Raw genomic sequence first — 20,733 nt, forward strand, 5'->3', positions numbered from 1 at the left:
CTCTGATGCCTGTTACAGAGAGCAGGCTGAAACAAAACACCCCTGGGCAATGGGAAGGGCCATGCTTCAGTGAAGGCTGCATGTCAAGTCAGTGTGGAATTCAGAACTACAGTCTGGGGTGAAGTTTTCAGCCAAAGAAAAATTCCTGAAAGTTCCCCCTCTTCACCATTCCCCAAATAGACTGGGAATGAAGTGGTTTCATCCAACAGGTCTTATCTGGTCCCAGGGCTGGTCTCTGTTCTCTGATTCTATAGCTCTATTTTTGGCAGAGGCTGTAGGGTGGTGGTTGCTGTCAGACCTGTGATTGTTCTGCAGGAGAAGTGCTGGTAGCCCAGGGCTGCCCTGTATCTTGGGGTCAGCCAGAGCCTCCTGAGGTTTCTGTGCTTCCCTGAGGGGAGGCCAAGCTCTAGCAAGGCTTTCAGTATTTAAGTTTGCAAGGCAGGTATATTTTGAGAGTGCAGCTCAGGTGTTATGGTTCCAGTGATACTTCTTGTACCAAGGCAGGGAAGAGTCTCTGAGCAAGCTTTTGGGTTGCAGTGCAATTAAAGAAACAAAGCAAAAGGGTGGATGGGGAGAGGATAGAGGAGGAAGATAAGAGCAGCTCTTGTAAGGACCATGCCTGCTGAGTATGAGAGCTGCTCATAGATAACAAGAGCTGGCTGGCTTGCACAAGGGCTGGGACAAATGAGACAGGCACTGCTGCACTGGCTCTCTGTCTGACCTCCCATTCCAGCAATCAGGGACTGCCCAGGGAGTGCCCTTGGGCCCTTCAAGGTGGATTTTTCTTTTGTTACAGGAGTGCACATTATGTTCACCACAAAGCTTGCTGCAGTTCTGCATTGCTTTCTAAGGAGTCATAGGTGTGCTTTTGAAGCATCCAGCTGCAGCAGTTTGGATTTCATAATGCTTTTTGCCATTTGGGAAGGTCTCAGAAAGGAGCCTTCTGTTATTTTCTAATAACCTTTTCCCTGTGTTCTGCTGTAACTCTGGGCAGGCTGGATCAGTGCCCTGCCAGGGAACTGAGACTGCCACTGATGAGCTGTTAACCACCCAGGTCACCCTCACTGACTCCTGGACTGGACACAGGGGAGGAGCTGGGCCAGGATAGGCTGAAGGTGACTCTGGAAAAGCCGTTTCATCCTGCAAAATCCTGTGAGGTTGAGGGGCAGGACTCACCCCGGCATTAGCCATGCCAAGACACCACGCACTTGTGGTGCATAAACACATAAACAGCCTGCGATGGGGTTTGTGTCACCAGAGCTGGGCTGGAGTGACATTTGCAAGCTACAAAATGCAATGCTCCTTTCTGGGTTTCACAGAGGAAATGTGTTGGGGATTTGCTTAGGTTATCTTCAAACATCTTCCCCAGCTTTTAAAATGATGTGGTTTTATTTGAATTTTATGGAGGTTTAAAAGTGATGTTGTGCATAATTCAAAAATTCACATGTCCTGGTCTGTACTTTAAACAGCACAGTGCTCATGCAAATTTATTTTCCCCTTGAAATCTAGTAGGGGCTCTGTTATGATAATTAGAATTTACGTGGGGTTTTTTTCTTTTTTTTTGCTTATATCCACAAGCCTCAAATGTACATGCTACTTATTGCATCTTTGCCATTTCTGTCATGGAGAAAAGGATAATTCTGCCAAAGCCAGTCTATAAAGGAGGGTGAGAGACATATATTTGAGTAGTAGCCACAGAGAGAATTTAATTTTCATTATTTTACAGGATGTAAATTATACAAAATAAGAGTGTCTGCAATTAATCAAAATTTCAGCTAAGGCCTGAAATAATTTTAATGTACTCAGCACAGATGGAAAATGAGGGCTTGTTCCTGCTGCTTTTGAAGTTAATGGATATTTTGTGATTGACTTTTAATGAGAGTAGAATCCAAACCATAGTTATTAAATGGTAAGCCCTGTGTTGCCTGGTGACAATCAGAAAACCTGAATTTGCCTAGCAGAGCAATTAATCTTGGTGAAAAAGAAAAAGCACCCCCAAAACTTTCTATGTAGAGTAAGATCAGCTCAGCACACACAAGACTGAAAATGTAAATGCTCATCAGGCAGAAATGGTTACTCATCTTAATGATTTCAGTATCTCCAGAATCCAAAGAATGCATAGATAAGAGCGTCTTACTCCAGTATTTCTCGTGTAAAAAGGAACAGGAAAATGAAAGATTAAAGGCATCCTGAAACAGCTAGCAAGAACATCAGCCTGAATGAGAGAGCTGGTACCTCATGGCTGCTGTAAACCTTTTACTCTCCAGAGTAAAAGACTTGTGAGATGTACAGCTGTAAATGATGTAGAATTTCTTACAGTTCCTGTACAAAGTGCTGCTAGCATTTACTGTTTGGTTTTGTCTTTTTAAAAAAAATTGTTTTGTTTTTACATTATTAAGGGGAGCTCCCATTTGCTCTGTTATGCACCCTGAAAGGAGTTATCCAAAGGAATACCAGAAGTGTGCAAATCTGACACTTGTTCTCATCCTTTCCTTCATGTCTAGCTCTAGTTCAATGCAATAAATTCCCCTAAATATTTTTTCTTCACTAGTGAATTAGTTCTTCAGCTGTTTGTAGCCTTGCAGCTGCCTCCTTACGTATTATTAAACCAAACTACAAATATTTCACTCTTTCCTGTTAAATTAGTCCTTTTGCTATTCTCATGACTCATTTCTGTTCCTGTGGGAATTGCACATCTTGGATCCTGTTTGGAGCCAAGTGGCTGTTCACCTGGTGTAGCTATCTAATGTGTCTGGTTTGTGGCATAGCCATCATTTCAGTCTTTAAATGGCTCACAAATCCAGGAAGAATTACAACAAACACCTCTGGGTCTCTTTGTTCTGGTTTGAGGTCTCTAGAGGATTTTACAGCTATTTCTTTTTACTGGGATGTCTCTGAGCCCATAAAAATATGAATTATTTTGTGCAAAGGAATCTGGGGTTTGTGTTGCGTTTGATCACATCTCTGAGTGAGTCTCCAGGGGCCAGCAAACATCAGCACCTTTTCTGCACTGACAGATCTCATTCTCTGAGACAGCTGCAGTTCTCTTGCTTCCCCTGAGTCAAGAGTCAGCTTGTGGTACACCCATGTCAGGCTCTGAAATCAGGAGTGGGAAGTCTCAGCTTGTTCTGGGGATGGACAAGAGTGGTGCTGGGAGGCTGCTGGGGCTGCTCAGTCTGTGGGAAGCTGTTTCCAGACTTGAGTTTCATTCCTTGGTGTAGTGAATTAGTACCTAACCCTGATCTGGGAGCTGTAATGGGTCACATCTGCCTGGGTGGGGCACAGCTCCTCAGTGGCCACAGCCAGGGGGAAGAGATTTGCCCCTCACTAGTCCAGGGCCTTCCTTTCCTCTTCCCGTGTGGAGAAGCAGCAATACACTGAGAGAAAACCAAAGGTGTGGACATCTCTGATGGCAGCCAAGTGACCCTCACTAGAAAATGAGGACATCTCTCTTACAGGATTTCCAGGCACCTGGGGCCTTTCTGAAATTTGCAAAAGCAGAATGCTGAAGATTGGGAGCCTGAAATGCCATCAAATTTAAATATGGAAAGTTTATTCTTTATGGCTGTGATACAGGAAAACTGTTGTTCCTGATTTAAAGCATGTGGGACAAATAGTGCTTAGATTTAAGCATGTGTTTGAGCTTTTTCTTGGCATTAACCCTATTAGCTCACCAAGTCACAGATCATACATCTGTAGAACTTTTTGACACTACAAAGCGAGCCCAGATATTGTCACAGTTTCCAGGATTCATTAGCAGTTTAAATGTACTATTTAGGATTCAAAGTAGAACTTTTTGACACTCCAAAGTGAGCCCAGATATTAATGTCACAGTTTCCAGGATTCATTAGCAGTTTAAATGTACTATTTAGGATTCAACAAAACCACTGTTGTTTTGAATGGGTAAAAAAATAGAGAATAGAGATGTTACTTTCATAGAAATGCTGTTTCTTAAATAAAACAGATTTATTCTGTAATTTATAAATTACATACGCACATGATGAAAAGCTTGAGATATTTGCAGCACAGATAGGCAATCTATTGAATGATTTTTTAAATTTTGTTTTGTAGAATAGATCAGAGCACAAGCATTTCACCAAAAGAAGCAACTGATCAATTTAACAGCTTAAATGAGGTAAGTGTAACCAAAAGCTGAAATACAATGTTATAAATTTTGAATAGATGCTTTGGTTTTTTGTTAATTTCAAGGTCTTGGAATAATGTAATTGCTTAATAAACCTAGATTAGCTTTTTAATGAATGATTGTTTTTGAAGAAAAGCTTAAAAATGTGATGTGAGACTGCTAAAATAGTTTAAAAGCTAGAAACAAGGGATTTTAAAATTTTTTAAGCCAACTTTAGGTTGCTTTTTGTTCATGCTCAGAAAATAATCAAACATTAAATATTGACTGCGTGAAGGGACATCTTTCAAGAGCGTTTGATTTTTTCCTCGTATTACAGCTCAAAACGGTTCATCTGTTAAATATGAACTGTTTATAAGTTATATATTATATGTTTATATATATTTGTAAGTTATATGTCATATAAATATGGACCATAAATATGTTTTGTTTAAAAATAAGGAATTCTCAAGGTTGCTACATCCTGCATAAGTAAGCTAGGAACAGTACAATGGAATCTAAAAGGTGTTCTGCTTGTAAGATGGAAGGAGGGGAGAGCTGAAGAAGGGAAGCAAGGAAAGCTAAATAGCACTGGTGACACTTGAAACAAGCTGCTTTCATGGGATTGTGCCAGGAGCACAGTGTGGGTGGGCACAAAAAGCTGTTGGTGAGATGATATTGAACAATGGATGAGTCTGGGCGAGGTCCTCACAGCCAGCAGTACCCTGGGAGGGGCAGGGGGTAAAGCCAAGCTTTGCAGTTATGCAAAGTGGAAACCCTATAAAGCATCTTCCCACACCTGGGGACCCTGCAGCCAGCCCAGAGTCCACTCACACTCAAGGACAGTGGGGGACACGGGACTTACACAGGGAGCGGTTGGGTTTTTAGCATAGGCAACAACAACACAACAACACCAGTGGGAGAAGAGAGCTGGGTGAAGAGAAGCCCATTCCTGAAAAACTCTGGGAAAGAAGGCTTTGTTTCCATAATGAGCCAGAGAACATCTATGTCTATTAATAGGATCCTGACTTCCATTAGGGGAAGACCACAATGTGTCCTTTAAAGGAACTCAGACCTAATCTTCCCCTTGCAGCGAATTGTTTTCTCTGCGTTTTGTGTCACTGTTGTGCAGTTCACTGTAGAAAATCTCAGTGCTGACAAGCAGGGCACATTCAGTGACAATACAAGAGAGTACACTCAGCCTCTGTAGTCACCTCAGGCCCTGGGAGACATCATTAAGTTATTGTTTCTTTTGAGAAGCCCCAATGCAGATATCCACTGAAGCTTCCGCTTGAAAGCTTCAATTTAAAATCCTTGCAAAGGATTCTTTAAAGGCTAAGAAAAAATATTGTAATAAATCAGTGTAAAATATTAAAACCAATGATTAGCTTAGAAATTGAAATAAATTGCTAATAACCAATGAGGAATCAGCAAGGGTTACAACCTTTTGCTTTCTTTTGCAAAACCTTAGATTATTTTGTGTCTCAGGTCTATTACAAACCTGTGCCATAAGAAAAATTCTCTTTCTGGAGTAGAGAAAATGGTGTCTCTCTTCACTGCTCACCCGTGGCATTATGCAGACCCAGGGCATATCTTGTTCTATCTTATTGTTGCTTGTTTGTTCCCCATAAAGGAAGTTCTGAATTGAAAATGTCATATGCCTCAAGGCACAAATATTGCCTTAACGGATACTGCAGAGATTTATTTATGTTCACATAAAATGTGCCTATCTTATTTTAACCCGAACTCTCAGATTAAAAAGCTGTTCCAGTGTGACATATAAAATCATTAATTTCCTTAGAATGAAAAAATGGAACAGGTTGAAATTTGCTCAGTTTCTTTCCAATATGAATCACTGCAAAGGCTATTAAATGCTGAAAGCTTGGATTACTCTCCTTCTCTGCCCCAGCCGATTTCATAAATCCAGTAAATCCATCAATAAACTGGATATAATAGAATAGCTGCCTTTCTGTCTGGGAAGCACAGGAGCTGGCCCAGAGGCAGGCTGCAGGCATCCTTTTCATTCAGGAACACTGTGTGGGGGTCAGGGTGATATCAGTTTATGCAGGAAGCAGCAAGCCTGGGCTTTGCTCCTCACCTCTGTTGTCAGCTATTGAAGCAAGGGCGCCCCAGACGAAGGAGAGAGAATGATGCGTCTGACTCCATCTTATCAGAAGGCTAATTAATTACTTTATTATACTATATTACATACATTTAAACTGAATCTGCCATGCCCTCACTCTGCACACAACTGCACAGAACTGCACTCAATCTTGACTCTCTTGTGACTGTCCAAACACACACACTCTTGGCCCTGATAGGCCAAGGAAACAAAACATCCTCACTTTGGGTAAACAATTTCCATAGTGCATTCTACTTTGGCTCAACACAGGCACAGCAAGTGAGATAAGAATTGTGTTTTCTTTCTCTGGTGTTCAGAGAATGTGAAACTCAGAAGTATTCTAGGGAAGAATTGTACCTTGCTTTTCTCTGTGAAGAGAAATGTAGCAACAGTCAGCCTCCTGACTGAGTCTGAGCAGAGCTCATGGCTAGGGCACATGTGGGTCCTTTCCTTTTCCCTCAGTTCTGAAATTTATCAAACCTTTGGATGTCCACAAGAATGAGACAAAGGATGCTGATAATAGTAATCCTTTATCAGGGAAATAAATTCTTTCTAAGGGCAGGGCTCTCATTTGTCACATTGTCTCCTGTCAGGCTATGGCCTCCTGGACATGCTGACCAGCACATCCCAGAGTGCTGATCCTGCTGGGCACAGCCCCGTGCCGTGTCAGGGCACTGCCTCTCAGTGCCACAGCAGTTTGGTGATGAACTGGGAGAATTTGTTCTTTCAGTGTCCCACTCTCCAGAGGGATTTAACAGTGTGTGGCATTCACCTGGACGTAAGAGATTATCTGTTATCTCGGTAATTCCTTGTCCTAAAGCCTCCCCTCTTCATTTTCAATACTCACTGGTTGGAAGGAGTGATGATCAGTGGGTCCAGGCTCAGCTGTTTGTAGAGAGGGTGTCTCTACTACAGGCTGAGCTTCCTCTGGGAGTGGCAGTCCTTTTGTGCTTTCTCCAGCAGACAAGGCTATGGCACTTCAGTGACTGTGTTTTCTTAAAGTAATGTCAAAAATAACAAATGGCTGAGAAGGACTACGCTGTTTCTCTTCCTGTTTTTCTCTGACTTCCTATAAATATCTTAATTTTACCATTATTTATAATAATGTACAATGCTTTTTCTCTCGTGGAATTGACTTAGATTAAGATCTTTGAATTGTCAGTTGCTTTAAGAGAACATAAGAAGAGATAAGAAACCTTTGTCCAAGACAATAATTGCTTATTTTTCAAACTTTTGGGATACTCTTCTTAAGAGAAAACAATATGGTTATTTTTCCAAGGAAATTTATGGATCCATTTGAGATAGTAATGTGTCCTTTCATTTGCATTAGCATGGATCCGGAATGACTGCATCAGAAAAACTCAGGCACAATAATGAACCTGGAATGAGCACCAAATCTGAAGTATTTGAACTGGGATCTTAGCTAATATAGGACACCATAGCTTAAATTACTGCAGTTATACTGGGTTTCCACGCAGGGGCATTCTCAAATTGATGATGATGCCCACCATGGCCTGACTTTTCCCTCTGTGTTTCAGCTGTTTGCACTGGCTTCTCACATGTTTAGCAACTCCCTGTGGGCAGCCATGGGCAGATGTGGCCCAGGCAGGCTCTGGGGACAGGTCTGGCTGTGGCGGAGCTGTGAGCAGTGTGTGCACAGGCTGGTTCTTCCCCAGAGCAGATGTGTGACCTTGCTCTAAGCTGTGTCTCCTGCCACGTTTCCTGTTAATTTGTGGTGACTTTTCCCTGGGCAGTGCAGCGTGGCAGTGCTGTATCACTCTGCTGTGGTTTAGGAGAAAGATGGGCTTGGTGGTACACTCCAGAGTCATCATCTCCCTGGTAACATCAAGACAATCAAAGCTATTTAGTGTTTTTCTCAAATCCCTGTCAAGGGCACACTCATGAAAATAGATAAGGTATTTCTATTATTATTATTATTATTATTATATGCTTTTTTTAAAGTGTTTTGGCAGTGGCTGGAAATTTGCTATCCACCCACCTTCCCCAGATGGGTGAAGAATATCACTTAGAGCAACTGAATATAAACCAGCTGGTGAATAACAGCACAAGCATTGCTGAAATACAGTGTTTAACAATGTAGTCTGTGAGAATGCTTTTACACTGAACTTCCCATAAATATCAATGTGTCATAAGGAATAGTGATGCAGAGTGGATGTATTTCCTTGAAGTGGGATTTTTCTTGTCAAATGCTTGAAGTAACAGTCCATGAAGGTTAAGTCCTTTTATCAGACATTCACTTACATTTTCCTTATTGGCACATTCTTATGGGTTGTCATCTGTGTTCTCCCTAATTTTAATCAGCTGTTCTCCTGGTAAGGTCCAGGCTGGGATCAGAGTCCTTACTTGTACAGTTACTTGCTTGTAACTGGTACAGTCATCTTTTCTAGATGACATTAATGACTGTAAAATTCTTCTTGTCTGTGATAATTCCACAGCCACTTTGTGTGGGATGACAGAAAATGGGAAATGAGGACTTCCCAAAACAGTGCCATATGTATGATGCAAGTTAGCACCCTTCCCTTGACAAGAAAATGCACTGCCCCCTGAAAGCTTTTAAGGGTGAGAAGGTTTCCATAATTTTCCTGACTTTTATAAAAGGAATGAAAAGATGAAGGCAGAGAGTCATCTCAGACAACCGAGCTGATTTTTTTTTTTAACCGAAAGTTATCTTTAGGTTTACAAAAGGGATGTCTTACAACAAAAATAATGCAAAGATGTATTAAATTACTTGTTACGTAGGTGATGTATTGTCACACAAAGGAAATCAGGCCAATAAATCAATTAATTTTTCCTTAAATGAATCAATAAATTGGTTTCAGGTGTTTGACAGAGTGAGGAAAAGTTTCCAGGGTATAAATTTGAGGAATTTTTTTTTTTTTTTTTTTAGCTCAGATATTTTTCTTCAGGAAATGTCCTTCATAAATATGTATCGCTTGGGTGACTTAATGTTATATGTACATTCTGTGTGTGCCAGCTGTGTGGTTATTAGGACAGCCTTGTGTGGTTTTGTTTTATGTTTTGAGCTGTGTTTCCCTTGAGATGGGGGAGCTGAATGCCTGGGGTGTGGGGAGTGACTCATTTTGCCCAGTCAGATGGTGATTAGGGCTTTCACAGCATTTCCATCACAGCGAGATGCTTGTGTCAGATCGTGCAGCTCAGTGCTGCATGCAGCATTAAAATTCAAATCAGAGCTGGACCACGCATGGCACAGAGGCTGGAAGTGATGTGGCAGATAACTGTCCCTGTCATTGATTTGCCTGCAGCCAGTGACAATGATGTGCTGATTTTACCTTTGCAGAGGATCACAAATGACCTGCTGCCCTGTAGAACCGGCAGCAGCCCACATAAAAGCCGTGTCTACATAATGAAGTATCTCTAAAACAGCCAGTTAAAAAATCTCTCTCCCAAGAATCCCTTGAGTGATCGTGCTGTCAGTAACTCTTTGTTCACTGCTGTGTACTGCACTCCGAGGCTGGAGAGGGAGATTTGATTTTTTATGAATGGTAAATGGGGAGGGACATAATGTCATCAGATCGTGATGTCAGCCCAATGAATGAAATACTTCCTTAATGTATTGCTCCAAGCCCAAGAAGAGGGACACCATCTCAGCTTGGCTTCCTGGAATAAATCGCCTTTTGCTGACAAAGTCATCTTTCCCACGTGCCATGAATAATCCATGTAAATTGGGACTTAAATAACCAGGAGTCAAGAAACTCATGGAATAGTGCACGTTTGTTCTCCCCACGTCCTCCCGGAGCTGGCAGTGGAACACCCCTTTGCAGGCGCTGCCGATGGGCTCCGGGAGTTGAAGAGCAATTGCTGATCCCTGTTGTTCTCTACCCAGCCCAATGTTCTGCTTTTGTCTGCAGAATTCTTTGTTGAAGCTGCAAGCCCTGGAAACTGATCTGTGCTCTGCGTTTCTGCCAGCCCAGGAGGAAACTCCCCAGCTGCCGGCACCCAAGGACACAGCCCCTTCTCCAGCCCAAAGCAGCGTGCAAGCTGATGGGGCCAGTTGTGGAGGTAAGCGAGCGTGCCACGATGTGCTCTCATTTGCAATTATAAAAAAGCCTTGTGACTTGCACTTTAAAATCAGGCTTGCAGCCCTCTGGGAAACAGTGCAGAGCTAATGCAAAGCACCATTTCCTCCTGCAAATGCTGTGTAACGTAAAAAGGGGTGATACCTGTTAAAAGAATGAAAATTAACAGCTGTAACTCCCTGGTTTTCTGAGAGGGGATTTTCCTTTTTGGAGAGGTTTTAAGAATCCCAATTCTTTTATTTTTAGTTTTAATCTGTTATTTTCCCCCAAGTAAATTTACTCTCTTTACTTCCTATGTCTGTATTGTGTGAGATCACCTGCCATATCATGTAATTCTATTTTTGTCATTCTTTTTGTCAGAGCAATATCACTTCATTTCTCCTATTATTGATTTTAATTTAATGCATCAGCAGAGAGATAGCGAAGGTGAGTTTTACAGCATGTGGATTTTAATCATTCATGATCCTGTATTATTACCCAGCTGGGCAAACTGTGGTGTGTTATCTCTCCCTCTTCCCTCAATACAGAAATGAATAGCCCTAAGGCTCAGCACTGTTTTTGTCAATTCATGGCTTGTAGTCACAGGGCTGGCAGAGTCGTGATGCTCAATAGAAGAGGAGTCACTGCTCGTGAAAAATAGGTCAAAGGCAGTATGACTAATACATCTCACAGACAAGTGACATGAATACACAAATACCTAAGTCGTGCACCATGTATGGTTCAAATTAAGGCAGGTAGGCCAGTAATCTCTTTGCAATTGTTGTTTCATATCAGAAAAAAAATCTGGGTTAAGAAGAACTTATTTTAGGAGCTGCTTGCTCAGCATTTTCAGCAAGAAATAACATTAGGTTATTTATTAAAAAAATCATAAATGATAGTGTTATACTTAAAAAATTCCAAAGTTTGAGGTTGGCACTGGAAAAATCAAGGACCAATGCATGTATAAATCAAATTATTATCAAGATACAGGAATCTAAAAATGCTAGATGTCCTTTTTTTTAAATTTTCTTTTTTTTTAAATTTTTTTTTTTTTTTAAAGAGGATGTGTTAGTCCAGCGAGGCAAATACCTTAATAGCTCCTGGACACAGCTATGGAGCCTGGACTGGGGCTAACCTTGATGGGGATCTGAAACAGAGACATTTGTGTGCTGCACAGGAAAAGACATTCTGCAGCTCACCCAAAATCTGCACTGACTCCTTTCCTTTGTGTCAGGGTGGCGTTTTCCTCCTTTCCCCTCCTTTCCCTTTGCTCTGGTGGTTTCAGAGTTCATTGTTAGGATGGTTCCTAATTGTTTCCCCTTAATTATTTTTTGCTATTTTGATTGGATTTTCTTTTTATTTATGCTGGTGGTGACCGCTGCTTCCAATCCCCTCTACTCCCATTTCCCCTCTGCAGCCACATGGGGAAATGTTGCATGATGTAGCATTTCTCTTGCACAGTTTCAGAGCATGCTCTGCCACTCCAGCAGTCCAAACTCGTGCTTTAGTTAAAACTTATCTATTTGATGGGTTTTAATGTGCCCTCATTGCTGTTAACATCTGCTTTGTGGTTTGTGGCATTTTTAGTAACTTGCCATTTTGCACAGACAGAGCTGGTCCTAATTCTGAAATTACTGCTGAAATCTTCTGTTGCATTGAGCTGTCACACGGCCCTATTGGCTATTTGAGCTCCACCTTGGCTGCAAGTCCAGGGATTTGTACCAGGCTGGGAAGAGGGCTTCTAGAGGATGTGCCGTACATATTCCATCTTTAGCTATCAGCTTTTCCTCAGTGGATCAGGGAAAATAAACACAATCCTTTCATTACCACCCCAGTCAACAAATTTTAGAAAAGTGTACATGATATGTATGGAGAATGAAGATACAACAGTCTCATAAGAAGACAGGGTGCTTCAGAATGCCAATTTTAAGGGGATGAACAGTAACTTATCTCTGAGCAAAGTCTGCAACTTCCAGCTTACTTTGGAATATGCCAAAGTGAGACTGTAAAGAGTTGTGATGGGTACCTAAGCTAGTTTTTTAAAGGGGCAATTATAGAAAAGTATGGTGTAATTTCTGTAACTTTTGGATAAGAGATTACATCACATAAGCGCCTGCAGCAGTGAGCAGCTGAACCTAACTACAGGAAATGTCTTCTAAATTACTTTTAAATTAAAAATTCTGATAGAGGCATTCACAGTTGTGTGTTTAGAACTGAACACACTACATCTGAATATTATTATTTTTTCTGTACAAAAGATTTCTGTGTTTAACTTGAAGAATATCACAGGCATAAATACAGGCTTGTACCACAGGACTTGTCATATGAAGTCTACCTGCTGAACCATGCTGCAGATTATCAGACACTAGAATTTGGCTTTAGTTCCTGTGGTGTTCTCCTGTCAGTGCTAAGCTGCATGGAGTAGATGGGATGGAAGAGATGCTAAGGGGCAAGTCACTTACTTGGGCAGAGGTGGCTTTAATTCCCAGTTTTGGCAAAAATAGAGGCTAAAATTAAACAAGATACATGAAGACAGGTAGAAGTTTGGTCAGTTCACGAGCTGTTCTTAGGATAATATTTAGTGTCTTGTTTAGGATCTACACAGAACTGAAATCAGGATGATGGCCTTAAATATGAATTAAAAATGGAATTGGTTAGAACTTGTAATCACTCTGAGATGTCCTACTGCCATTTCAGTGGCACAACATTTCAGTTGTGCCACTGAAATGAATCAGTCTGAATTATTTGCTGACCACTTTTGACTCTTTGGTAGTAATTTAATGCACTTCTAGTAGAGTTGGAACTAAACCCTTTCTTGGGCCATAGCAAAGTTGCAGGAGTATTCAAGCCTTGTGGACCTTGCTGTCAGAAGGCCAAGGAAATGAAAGTGCCCTGGCCTTAAGGAAATATTCCCAAATTATAAATCATGCAGTTTGTCTCCTTTTTGTTTGCTAGCAGAATAAAAGAACCTCCTTGAACTTTGTGTGCTTGGTTTTACACTGGAGCTGCACCAGCCACTCCTTGTCCTGTGTCTTCCAGGAGTGCCTAGTCTTGAATGTGTGCATTTCTTCCATTTCTGAGACTGGGCTGGGCCTATGAAATTTTCTGCTTGTAGATGTGAGGAGCAGCAAATATCTGTGACTATAAGGTTTATCAGTGGTACAGGCTGTCTCCTGCATGAAGGAGAATTTTTAGGTCCACAGGAAGTCAGAGTTCAAATGTTGGAAAGTTATTTCCTTCACTTATCAAACACAGACTAGCTGATCTTTTTATTACATCACTAGCTGATCTTTTTATCACATTGTTTTCCTTTCATAGTGAGGGCACTGGTACTTAATACTTAATCCTTGGAATAACAGAACATGAAAAACTGTGCAATTGTTCTTAGTCAACCTATTTCACAGTGATTGCATATTTCTTGAAGTTCAAAGATGGTGAAATTAAAGTAAGGGAAGCCAGGTTCTTCTCACTGACAATACTGTTCTTCAGAAAAAGCCCAAAAAACAACTCAGCAACAACAACAGATCAAAACCCAGCCAAAGGTATTCAGTTTTAAAAATCTCACAGGGTAAGGAAAAAAAAGAGAACTTTCCAAAAAGAGAGAACACTTTTGTTTGCAGAACACCAGTTATTCCAGCCATTGTCACTGCCTGCTGTCAGTGTCCATGATTCCCCAGGACTGCTCAGTGCTCTGCCCCTGCTTCTCCCAGGTGCCCTCCTGGGGTCTCTCTGTGGGAGGATTTGAATCTCATTCAAGGTTTAGCAGATTTGGGTGTTGCTCTGGTATCTTGGAAAGCTGAATTTCACCTACAGAGGATGAAGTACTTAGAGGAAGGATGCAAGGTTAGAATTAATAATCAACTACGTTGTCTCATTGTGAAAATGCTTAACATAATTATCTTTGATGATGCTGGTAAGAGTATAGATGAGCGTATAAATACAAGAGTCATGTAACTTTCGCTTGACAGACTAAACTGTGATTATACAGTAGGATTTTTTTTGTTATTTGTAAAGAAAAAGCAGTTGGATAGTGTCCAATAAAATTATATTTAAGCCATTGCAATTACTATTTCTTAGAGAAATATAGAATTTTTTTTGAAGGTTGCCATTCAGAGCTGTTTTTTCACCACAGTCACAGTGTAGCAATAGGGATTTGCAGTTTTGGTATTTATTGGGAAGAGGACAAATAAAATGTACTACAAAGGTTCATTTCAAATCCTGAAAAAAATACTCAGCATGGGAATATGATGTCCCATGTGCAAAGCAGAAAATTGAAAGTGAAGGTAAAAGAACTTACCTAAACCTGGCAGTTCTTCTGTGAGTAAACTCACGTACAGTTGTTTTTCAGTGCAGTTTTAGGCTTCCATTGAATAAAAAGATTCTGTGAAATGTATTAGAATGCATTACATATGGCAAATATAATACTCATTAGAATTGACACGTGCTGCCTGGAAATGCAAAATAACAGATACTAATTAAAAATCTGTATATATGAATGGGCTTAGAAAAAAAAGAGAAAATAATGTAGCTGGTGCAAAATATAATGTGCTGTGGAAACTGCTGCAGGTGAACCTGAGTCAGAGCACAGATTTTGCTTTAGTAAAGCAAGAGAGAAAAAATGTTGGGCAAGAACTTTTATGAGATTGTGGAGTTGCTCCCTAGAAAGTATAATCTGCAGTAAATCCCAATCATCTGATAGGAAAAATCAGATTAGATCATCCTCATCCATTTCAACTCAGGGTGAGGAAGAAGATTCAATATTGAATATTCCCTGCAATGTATTTAAGTAGAGTACTGGAAGATGAACCCCTGATGTTCCCTAGGTAGGCCCTGTAATGTGCCATTATTTTTCATGCTACCCATAAGCAGAACCAGTGTGATGAGGTTCATCAATTCTTACTTTTTCTAGCTTGACCATCGCTATAAAACAAATTTTACCTTTTAAGGCACCTGTGGTGAGGTTTGCATTTATAGTGCAAGACATTGTTAACACAGTACAACAAGCATAACTCCTCCAAGGAGCAGCCACTGCCCATGACCTTGAGTAAATAAATGGAATGTTCTTGGTGGTGGTTGTTATTTTTATATCTTGTGTTCTTTGAGCCAAGGGTATGTTACTGAAACCCAACAAAATCCTGCAGGATGCTGCAAGCAGCCCTGGAGGTTCTTTACCACCAGGACACATATTTTTGACCTTCCTTTCTCTTCACCAATGAAAAATCACAAAATTAAACTTATTGTAAGCAGTCATCATCTTCTTCAGGAAAGTGGCTTTTAAAAGCAAACAGATCTATGAAAATACAAGTAATGCTTCTACTCTGGGAAACTCTCCATCTTTACTTCATAGTTTATAAATACACCCATCCACCTCCTCCTGTGGAACTCAGAAAGGGTTTATGTGAAGCCAGTGGCAGTACTTCTCTCATCCTCAGTGCTGTGTCCACCCTGCATGCGACACTTTGCTGATCTGTTTGCTGTTCACTTTGAATACTTATGCTTGGAATACTTCGTAAAGACAAATTTTTATTGACCTAGGTAACTGTACCCTAAGTGAGTGACCCTCAGTCCACAGTGATTTATACTTTCTTTCCAGAGCCTGTGCCAGCCCACAGGGACTGGCAGAATGACATGGAGAGCAGCCCACAGGAGCATCACTCCCTAGCGACCAGCCGACTGCTGTATCACATCACAGATGGAGACAATCCTCTCTTGTCACCACGCTGCTCTATCTTTAGCCAAAGCCAGAGATTCAATCTAGACACAGAGTCTGCCCCTTCTCCACCAAGTGCTCAACCTTTCATGATGTAAGAAAATCTATTTTAATTCTTATGTATTTTTAAGACTTTTTCTGCAATTCACAACCTTTGACTCTTCATGGGTTTTTTCAGTTGTTGCTATGTCATAAAAAGCAAATGTTTGTATTGTGGCATATTTTGAAATGGGTAATTTGCAACACCAGAAATAGGAACTAGTGTTTCCTCAGTCATAACAGTGTACAATATTTTTTGAAGTCTTTGTAATTATAGTTAACAAGGATAGTTTTTAATGTTAGTAATTAGAATGATGAGTGAACACAAGATAGAGAGGGCTCTCTAGGTATAATACTAAAAAAATCAGCTGTAATTGAGCTGTAGCTTGAGTCACTGATGAGGGGTGACAGTGACATAAAGCATATGAACAGTCCATGTATGCAATTTCCAGAAACCAAGCTGTGAGTTTGGAGAGAAATCAAACTTTCTTAAAAGCTTATATACAGAGCTTTAGCTTCAGCTGCATATGGATAATAATCAGCTCTATTGACTTGCAACTGTAAATAATCAGAAACTAAACTGTCTTCCAAATGATAATGTTTCTTTCCAGTAATGAAAAACTGAGCTTACTTTTACAAATCATGTCACCACAGTCTCCTGTTATACTTGAAAGATTTGTGAATAAAGGTGTGGGTGTTAAATGTAAATACTGGATCAGGCTTTTGCCTACTAGATTAATTTTTAAAAATATATTCAGAAATCCCGTGATTAATTAAAAAAAAAAAAAAAGAGAGAATGAAAGACAGATGGTGAACTCATTAGAATACTCTAGGGTACCTTCAAGCAAAAGCCATTATTTTATGCTTACTTTCTAAAACTAAGCTGTCTATAGCCAGCGAAAGAACAGAATAGCCATGAATTCTAAAATGTTAAGTGTGCCTAACAACAAGGCATGATCCATTATAGCCAGCTCTTAGATCCTACAACTCTGCTTTTGGCTTTTGCAGGCCAAGAAGTTCTTCCAGGTGTAGCTGTGAAGACTGCAAAGAACCACAGACAGTAACACAGCTTACCAAGCATCTTCAGAGCCTCAAGAGAAAAATTAGGAAGTATGAAGAAAAGTTTGAGCAAGAAAAAAAATACCTGGTAAGACAATAATTGAAAAGGTAAATACTCCAAGAGGGAGGCAAGAATCCCAGTGTATTTAAACTTATTCAAAACAATGTGAGATAGGGTATTTCTGGTAAAATGAAATAGGAAAAGCTTCAACGAATAGCTTTTCAGCATCTTTCAGTGTATGTAGTAGTTCTGAGACTCTGCATTTTCTTTGGATTACCTTTGTTGCAAAATATCCATCTTTGAGAAGTGTGAATCAGTGAAACATGGCTGACAGGCTCGTGAAACAAAATGGTGCAAAAGGTGAAAAGCTACTTATTTGCTTTGTAGGAGTCATTTGCCTGGAAATTTGTTCTGCTGTGCAGATCCCTTCATTCAGGCAGGCTCCTATGAACCTCCAAAGCCTGGGGCTCTGTGCAAGCTGATGGCAAAAATCAGAGAAATAAAACTTGTGGGGGTTGTTTGAGGTCATTGGTGAGTGCTATGCTGGGAATTGTGCAGAACAAAAATATCAAAATGTACCTGATGCTAAGGAGGTGTACAACACAAAACAGGGAAGTTTGTGACATTTTCTGACTGTATTAAAATTAAGCAAAGGATATATTACCTTTTAATCCCATTAATGGCCGAAACTGTAACCTTGTGCACTGTTTGGCTCTGTGGGCATCATATGCTCCTAGGAGGACAATTTCATACCTAAACAACCCTCACACTATGCCAGAATAGAAATTATTTCAGGAGTTTTATTTTGCAAAACTGTTTTGCAATTTTATATATCTGAGTTTTGAAGATTCAGTGTAAATTCACTTTAATTTGCAGGCAATTTCTAAATGCAAAATAACCCCTGATCTACAAAGCCTTTGTTGTTGGTTTCTTTTGAAATCACTCTTGCACAGGATTTTTCATTTGATTAATTAAGCAGGTCAGCTGAAATTCTGAAAATGCTGTTTCCCAAGAGAATCCCTGTCTTAAAGTAAGAGCTTATTCCTGCAAAGGACAGAGAGCTTCAGTTACCATCCTGGAAATCACTTAGGAACTTGACTAAAATTAGGTATTCGATCAATCCTTTTGAAGTCACCGATGTTATTTATCCAATTAGTCAGAGGCTGAAACATTCATTGCTGTGCTTTTTGGGATCAGAGACTAACACTCAGATCCTTGTGGCACTGTGTCACAGTGGGGAGAGATAAGCCATGACAAATGAATGCCATGATCAAGCCAGATGCCCTGCATGGCTCTGATAGAGTGCAGTCAGAACTATGGACATTTTGTAGCACACTGGGGGTGGGGAGGTTTTTATCTGTTTGATCCTTTAACTGGCAGTTCCTTCTCTTTCTTTACATTCTTTACATTTTCCTTTGCATTCAGCCTTCTCATGGTGATAAGACTTCCAATCCTGAAGTTCTGAAGTGGATGAATGCTCTGGCCAAAGGTCGGAAGCAGCTCAAAGGTACATAATAGAGTGTTGTGTCCCTTTGCTGCTGAGGCTTTTGGAAGCGGGAGTGTACCTGGAACCTTCTGAAGTCACTTTTCTAACCTCACTGCTCTGCTTATTTTTCACAGTGTGTGGCAATAAGTCTCCCAATGGCAAGAAAGATATTATGTGATATGACTTGCCTTGATTCCTGAAAGCAGGGATTTAAGTGAGCCCGTTCAACCTCCATTCCAAGACTAGAAAGGGGAAGAGGAAAAAGGACTTGTATCTCCCTCATCACTATAAACATTCATGTAAAAGGCAATGCTGTTCTGAGCACTTTCATGAGGGTCTAAAACACAGAAGTTACAAGTTTCCTAGTAATAGCACAAATGTAGGCGAAAATGTTTCTTTAGGACTGAGGATACACATCTCTAAGGATTTCATTTATTTTGATCATAAAAACAGATCTTTTCTTGATAATAAATTTGGCCTTGAGGGTCAGGTTTTGACCTTGACTGTCTGCATACCACTCCATTAACGTCTGTGGGTGTATCAGATGTTTTCCCTTGGGGAGTCTGTAGCCAAGACTGATTGATTTTTTCAAAGGCTATTTATAATTTTTCTAAATCCTTTTTTTTCCCTGTTATAAATGGATTCTCACCACTAAATAAATTGTAGTGCTATCTATCATCTCTGTTCTGGATGTAGTTAATAAAGTAGATATGGAGGATGTGATTGTGGTAAATAAAGAATTAGAAACTTATATTTGAGTAAATTTCTTCTGGAAATTCTCCCTTGAGTACCATCCTGTTTGACTACTAGATGATGATGATGATTACTGTTATTATTTCCCCTTGAACTCTGTGTTGCAAATCCAGGAAGGGCAAATGCAAAGAAATGGCCAATCTGCATGGTTACTTTTCTGAAAATTGTATCTCTGACTCAACCACTCAACCTCCTGTCCAGAGGGTCTAGGTTGCATAGATCAGCCTCACCTTCACACCCCAAATGCCTCAATCCTGTGACAACCCTTGATTTTTATTATCCTGAAAAATGGCACTGCTTTTAGATGAAGCCAGGTTCATGCCAAGTACAATTGAAATGGAAAACACTCAAATGTTTGTAGATCCTTCTTCAAATTTGCAAGGGTTGTCTATCTTTTCTAGCTTTATGGGTTTACCAAAAATTACTGGTTTTCCCCACAAAGCTGGCCTATGTCCTCAGACTGTCACAGCTAAAAAATGATGTTACTGTTTCTGCATGGATTTCAATACATTTAACACAGTTGGAGACATCAATCTCCTGCCTTGCCCAGGGTCCTTCACCAGACAGGCATATGCTTGGAACAAAATCAGGTTTTATGGGAGCTAATTCAGATTTTAATTCAATTTCCTTGTTGCTCTGTGCAGGTCCCTGGAGCTCCAGGGGCTTTGGCTTGGTGTCAAGATAATAGAGTCACATGCTTTATCACATCCAGGCAGGCTACTGAATGGGAAGCTTCTGTCTTCTGCTGGGTGCTCAGGTGCTCTTCTGCCAAGGGAAGTCATTTAAGAAAGTGGCTGCTTCTCCTTGTGAGGATCACTTGAGCAGCTGGGTTGGCATGGCAGGGTGGCCTCTCTGGAAGGGAGAGGGACAGTTTAAATTGCTCCAGGAAGCAAAAGATGTTACACATTAAAGTGAAGAAGAATTACTTTCCCAGGTGTCTGTGGTATGATAATAATTCTTAGCAAGGAGTAGGAAAGCTATGGGTTTTTTTTCCCTAGTAGTGTCAGAGGAAACTCCTTTGCAAATACTTCTAATCTGTTTACTTGCCATGCAATTTACCTTTCAGAGCTGAAACTCAGAATGTCAGAAGAGCAGAACTGTACCTCCACAGGGCCCCAAAGAAATGAGCACTGTGAAGGCAGTGGCACCTCTAAAGAGGCTGGCACACAGGAGGCCACAAGCATGGAGCCAGCTCCCTCAGTGGAGGAAACCATGGATAGTGTGTTGAGACGACTAAAGGAGAAAAGACAACACTTCAACCTTCCTGAGACTATTAAGGTATTTAAGAAGCATGGCTGTTTCCTCAGAACTCTCTCAGCTGAGGCAGATATTGGTGTGTGGCTGGCTCAGGGTGTGCCAGGGGGTGCACATCCTCTGTCTGCTGGCACTGCAGTGCATTTTCTCTC

General features: G+C 40.6%; 1 protein-coding gene across 2 annotated transcripts in view; it reads left to right on the plus strand.

The window, feature by feature from the left end:
- The window catches only part of FAM13C (family with sequence similarity 13 member C), a 124,174-nt gene that overhangs the window by 92,661 nt on the left and 10,780 nt on the right, over window positions 1–20,733 (plus strand). For both annotated transcript variants that reach the window (XM_041474470.1, XM_041474480.1), the window contains exons 12-18: window positions 4,072–4,135; window positions 10,133–10,283; window positions 10,661–10,726; window positions 15,873–16,083; window positions 17,037–17,175; window positions 18,514–18,595; window positions 20,394–20,605. In XM_041474470.1, the coding sequence (XP_041330404.1) occupies window positions 4,072–4,135; window positions 10,133–10,283; window positions 10,661–10,726; window positions 15,873–16,083; window positions 17,037–17,175; window positions 18,514–18,595; window positions 20,394–20,605 (925 nt within the window). The remainder of the gene's footprint in view (window positions 1–4,071; window positions 4,136–10,132; window positions 10,284–10,660; window positions 10,727–15,872; window positions 16,084–17,036; window positions 17,176–18,513; window positions 18,596–20,393; window positions 20,606–20,733) is intronic.

This window comes from Pyrgilauda ruficollis, unplaced genomic scaffold (assembly GCF_017590135.1).
Source record: "Pyrgilauda ruficollis isolate IOZ18807 unplaced genomic scaffold, ASM1759013v1 scaffold11, whole genome shotgun sequence".
NCBI lineage: Eukaryota > Metazoa > Chordata > Aves > Passeriformes > Passeridae > Pyrgilauda > Pyrgilauda ruficollis.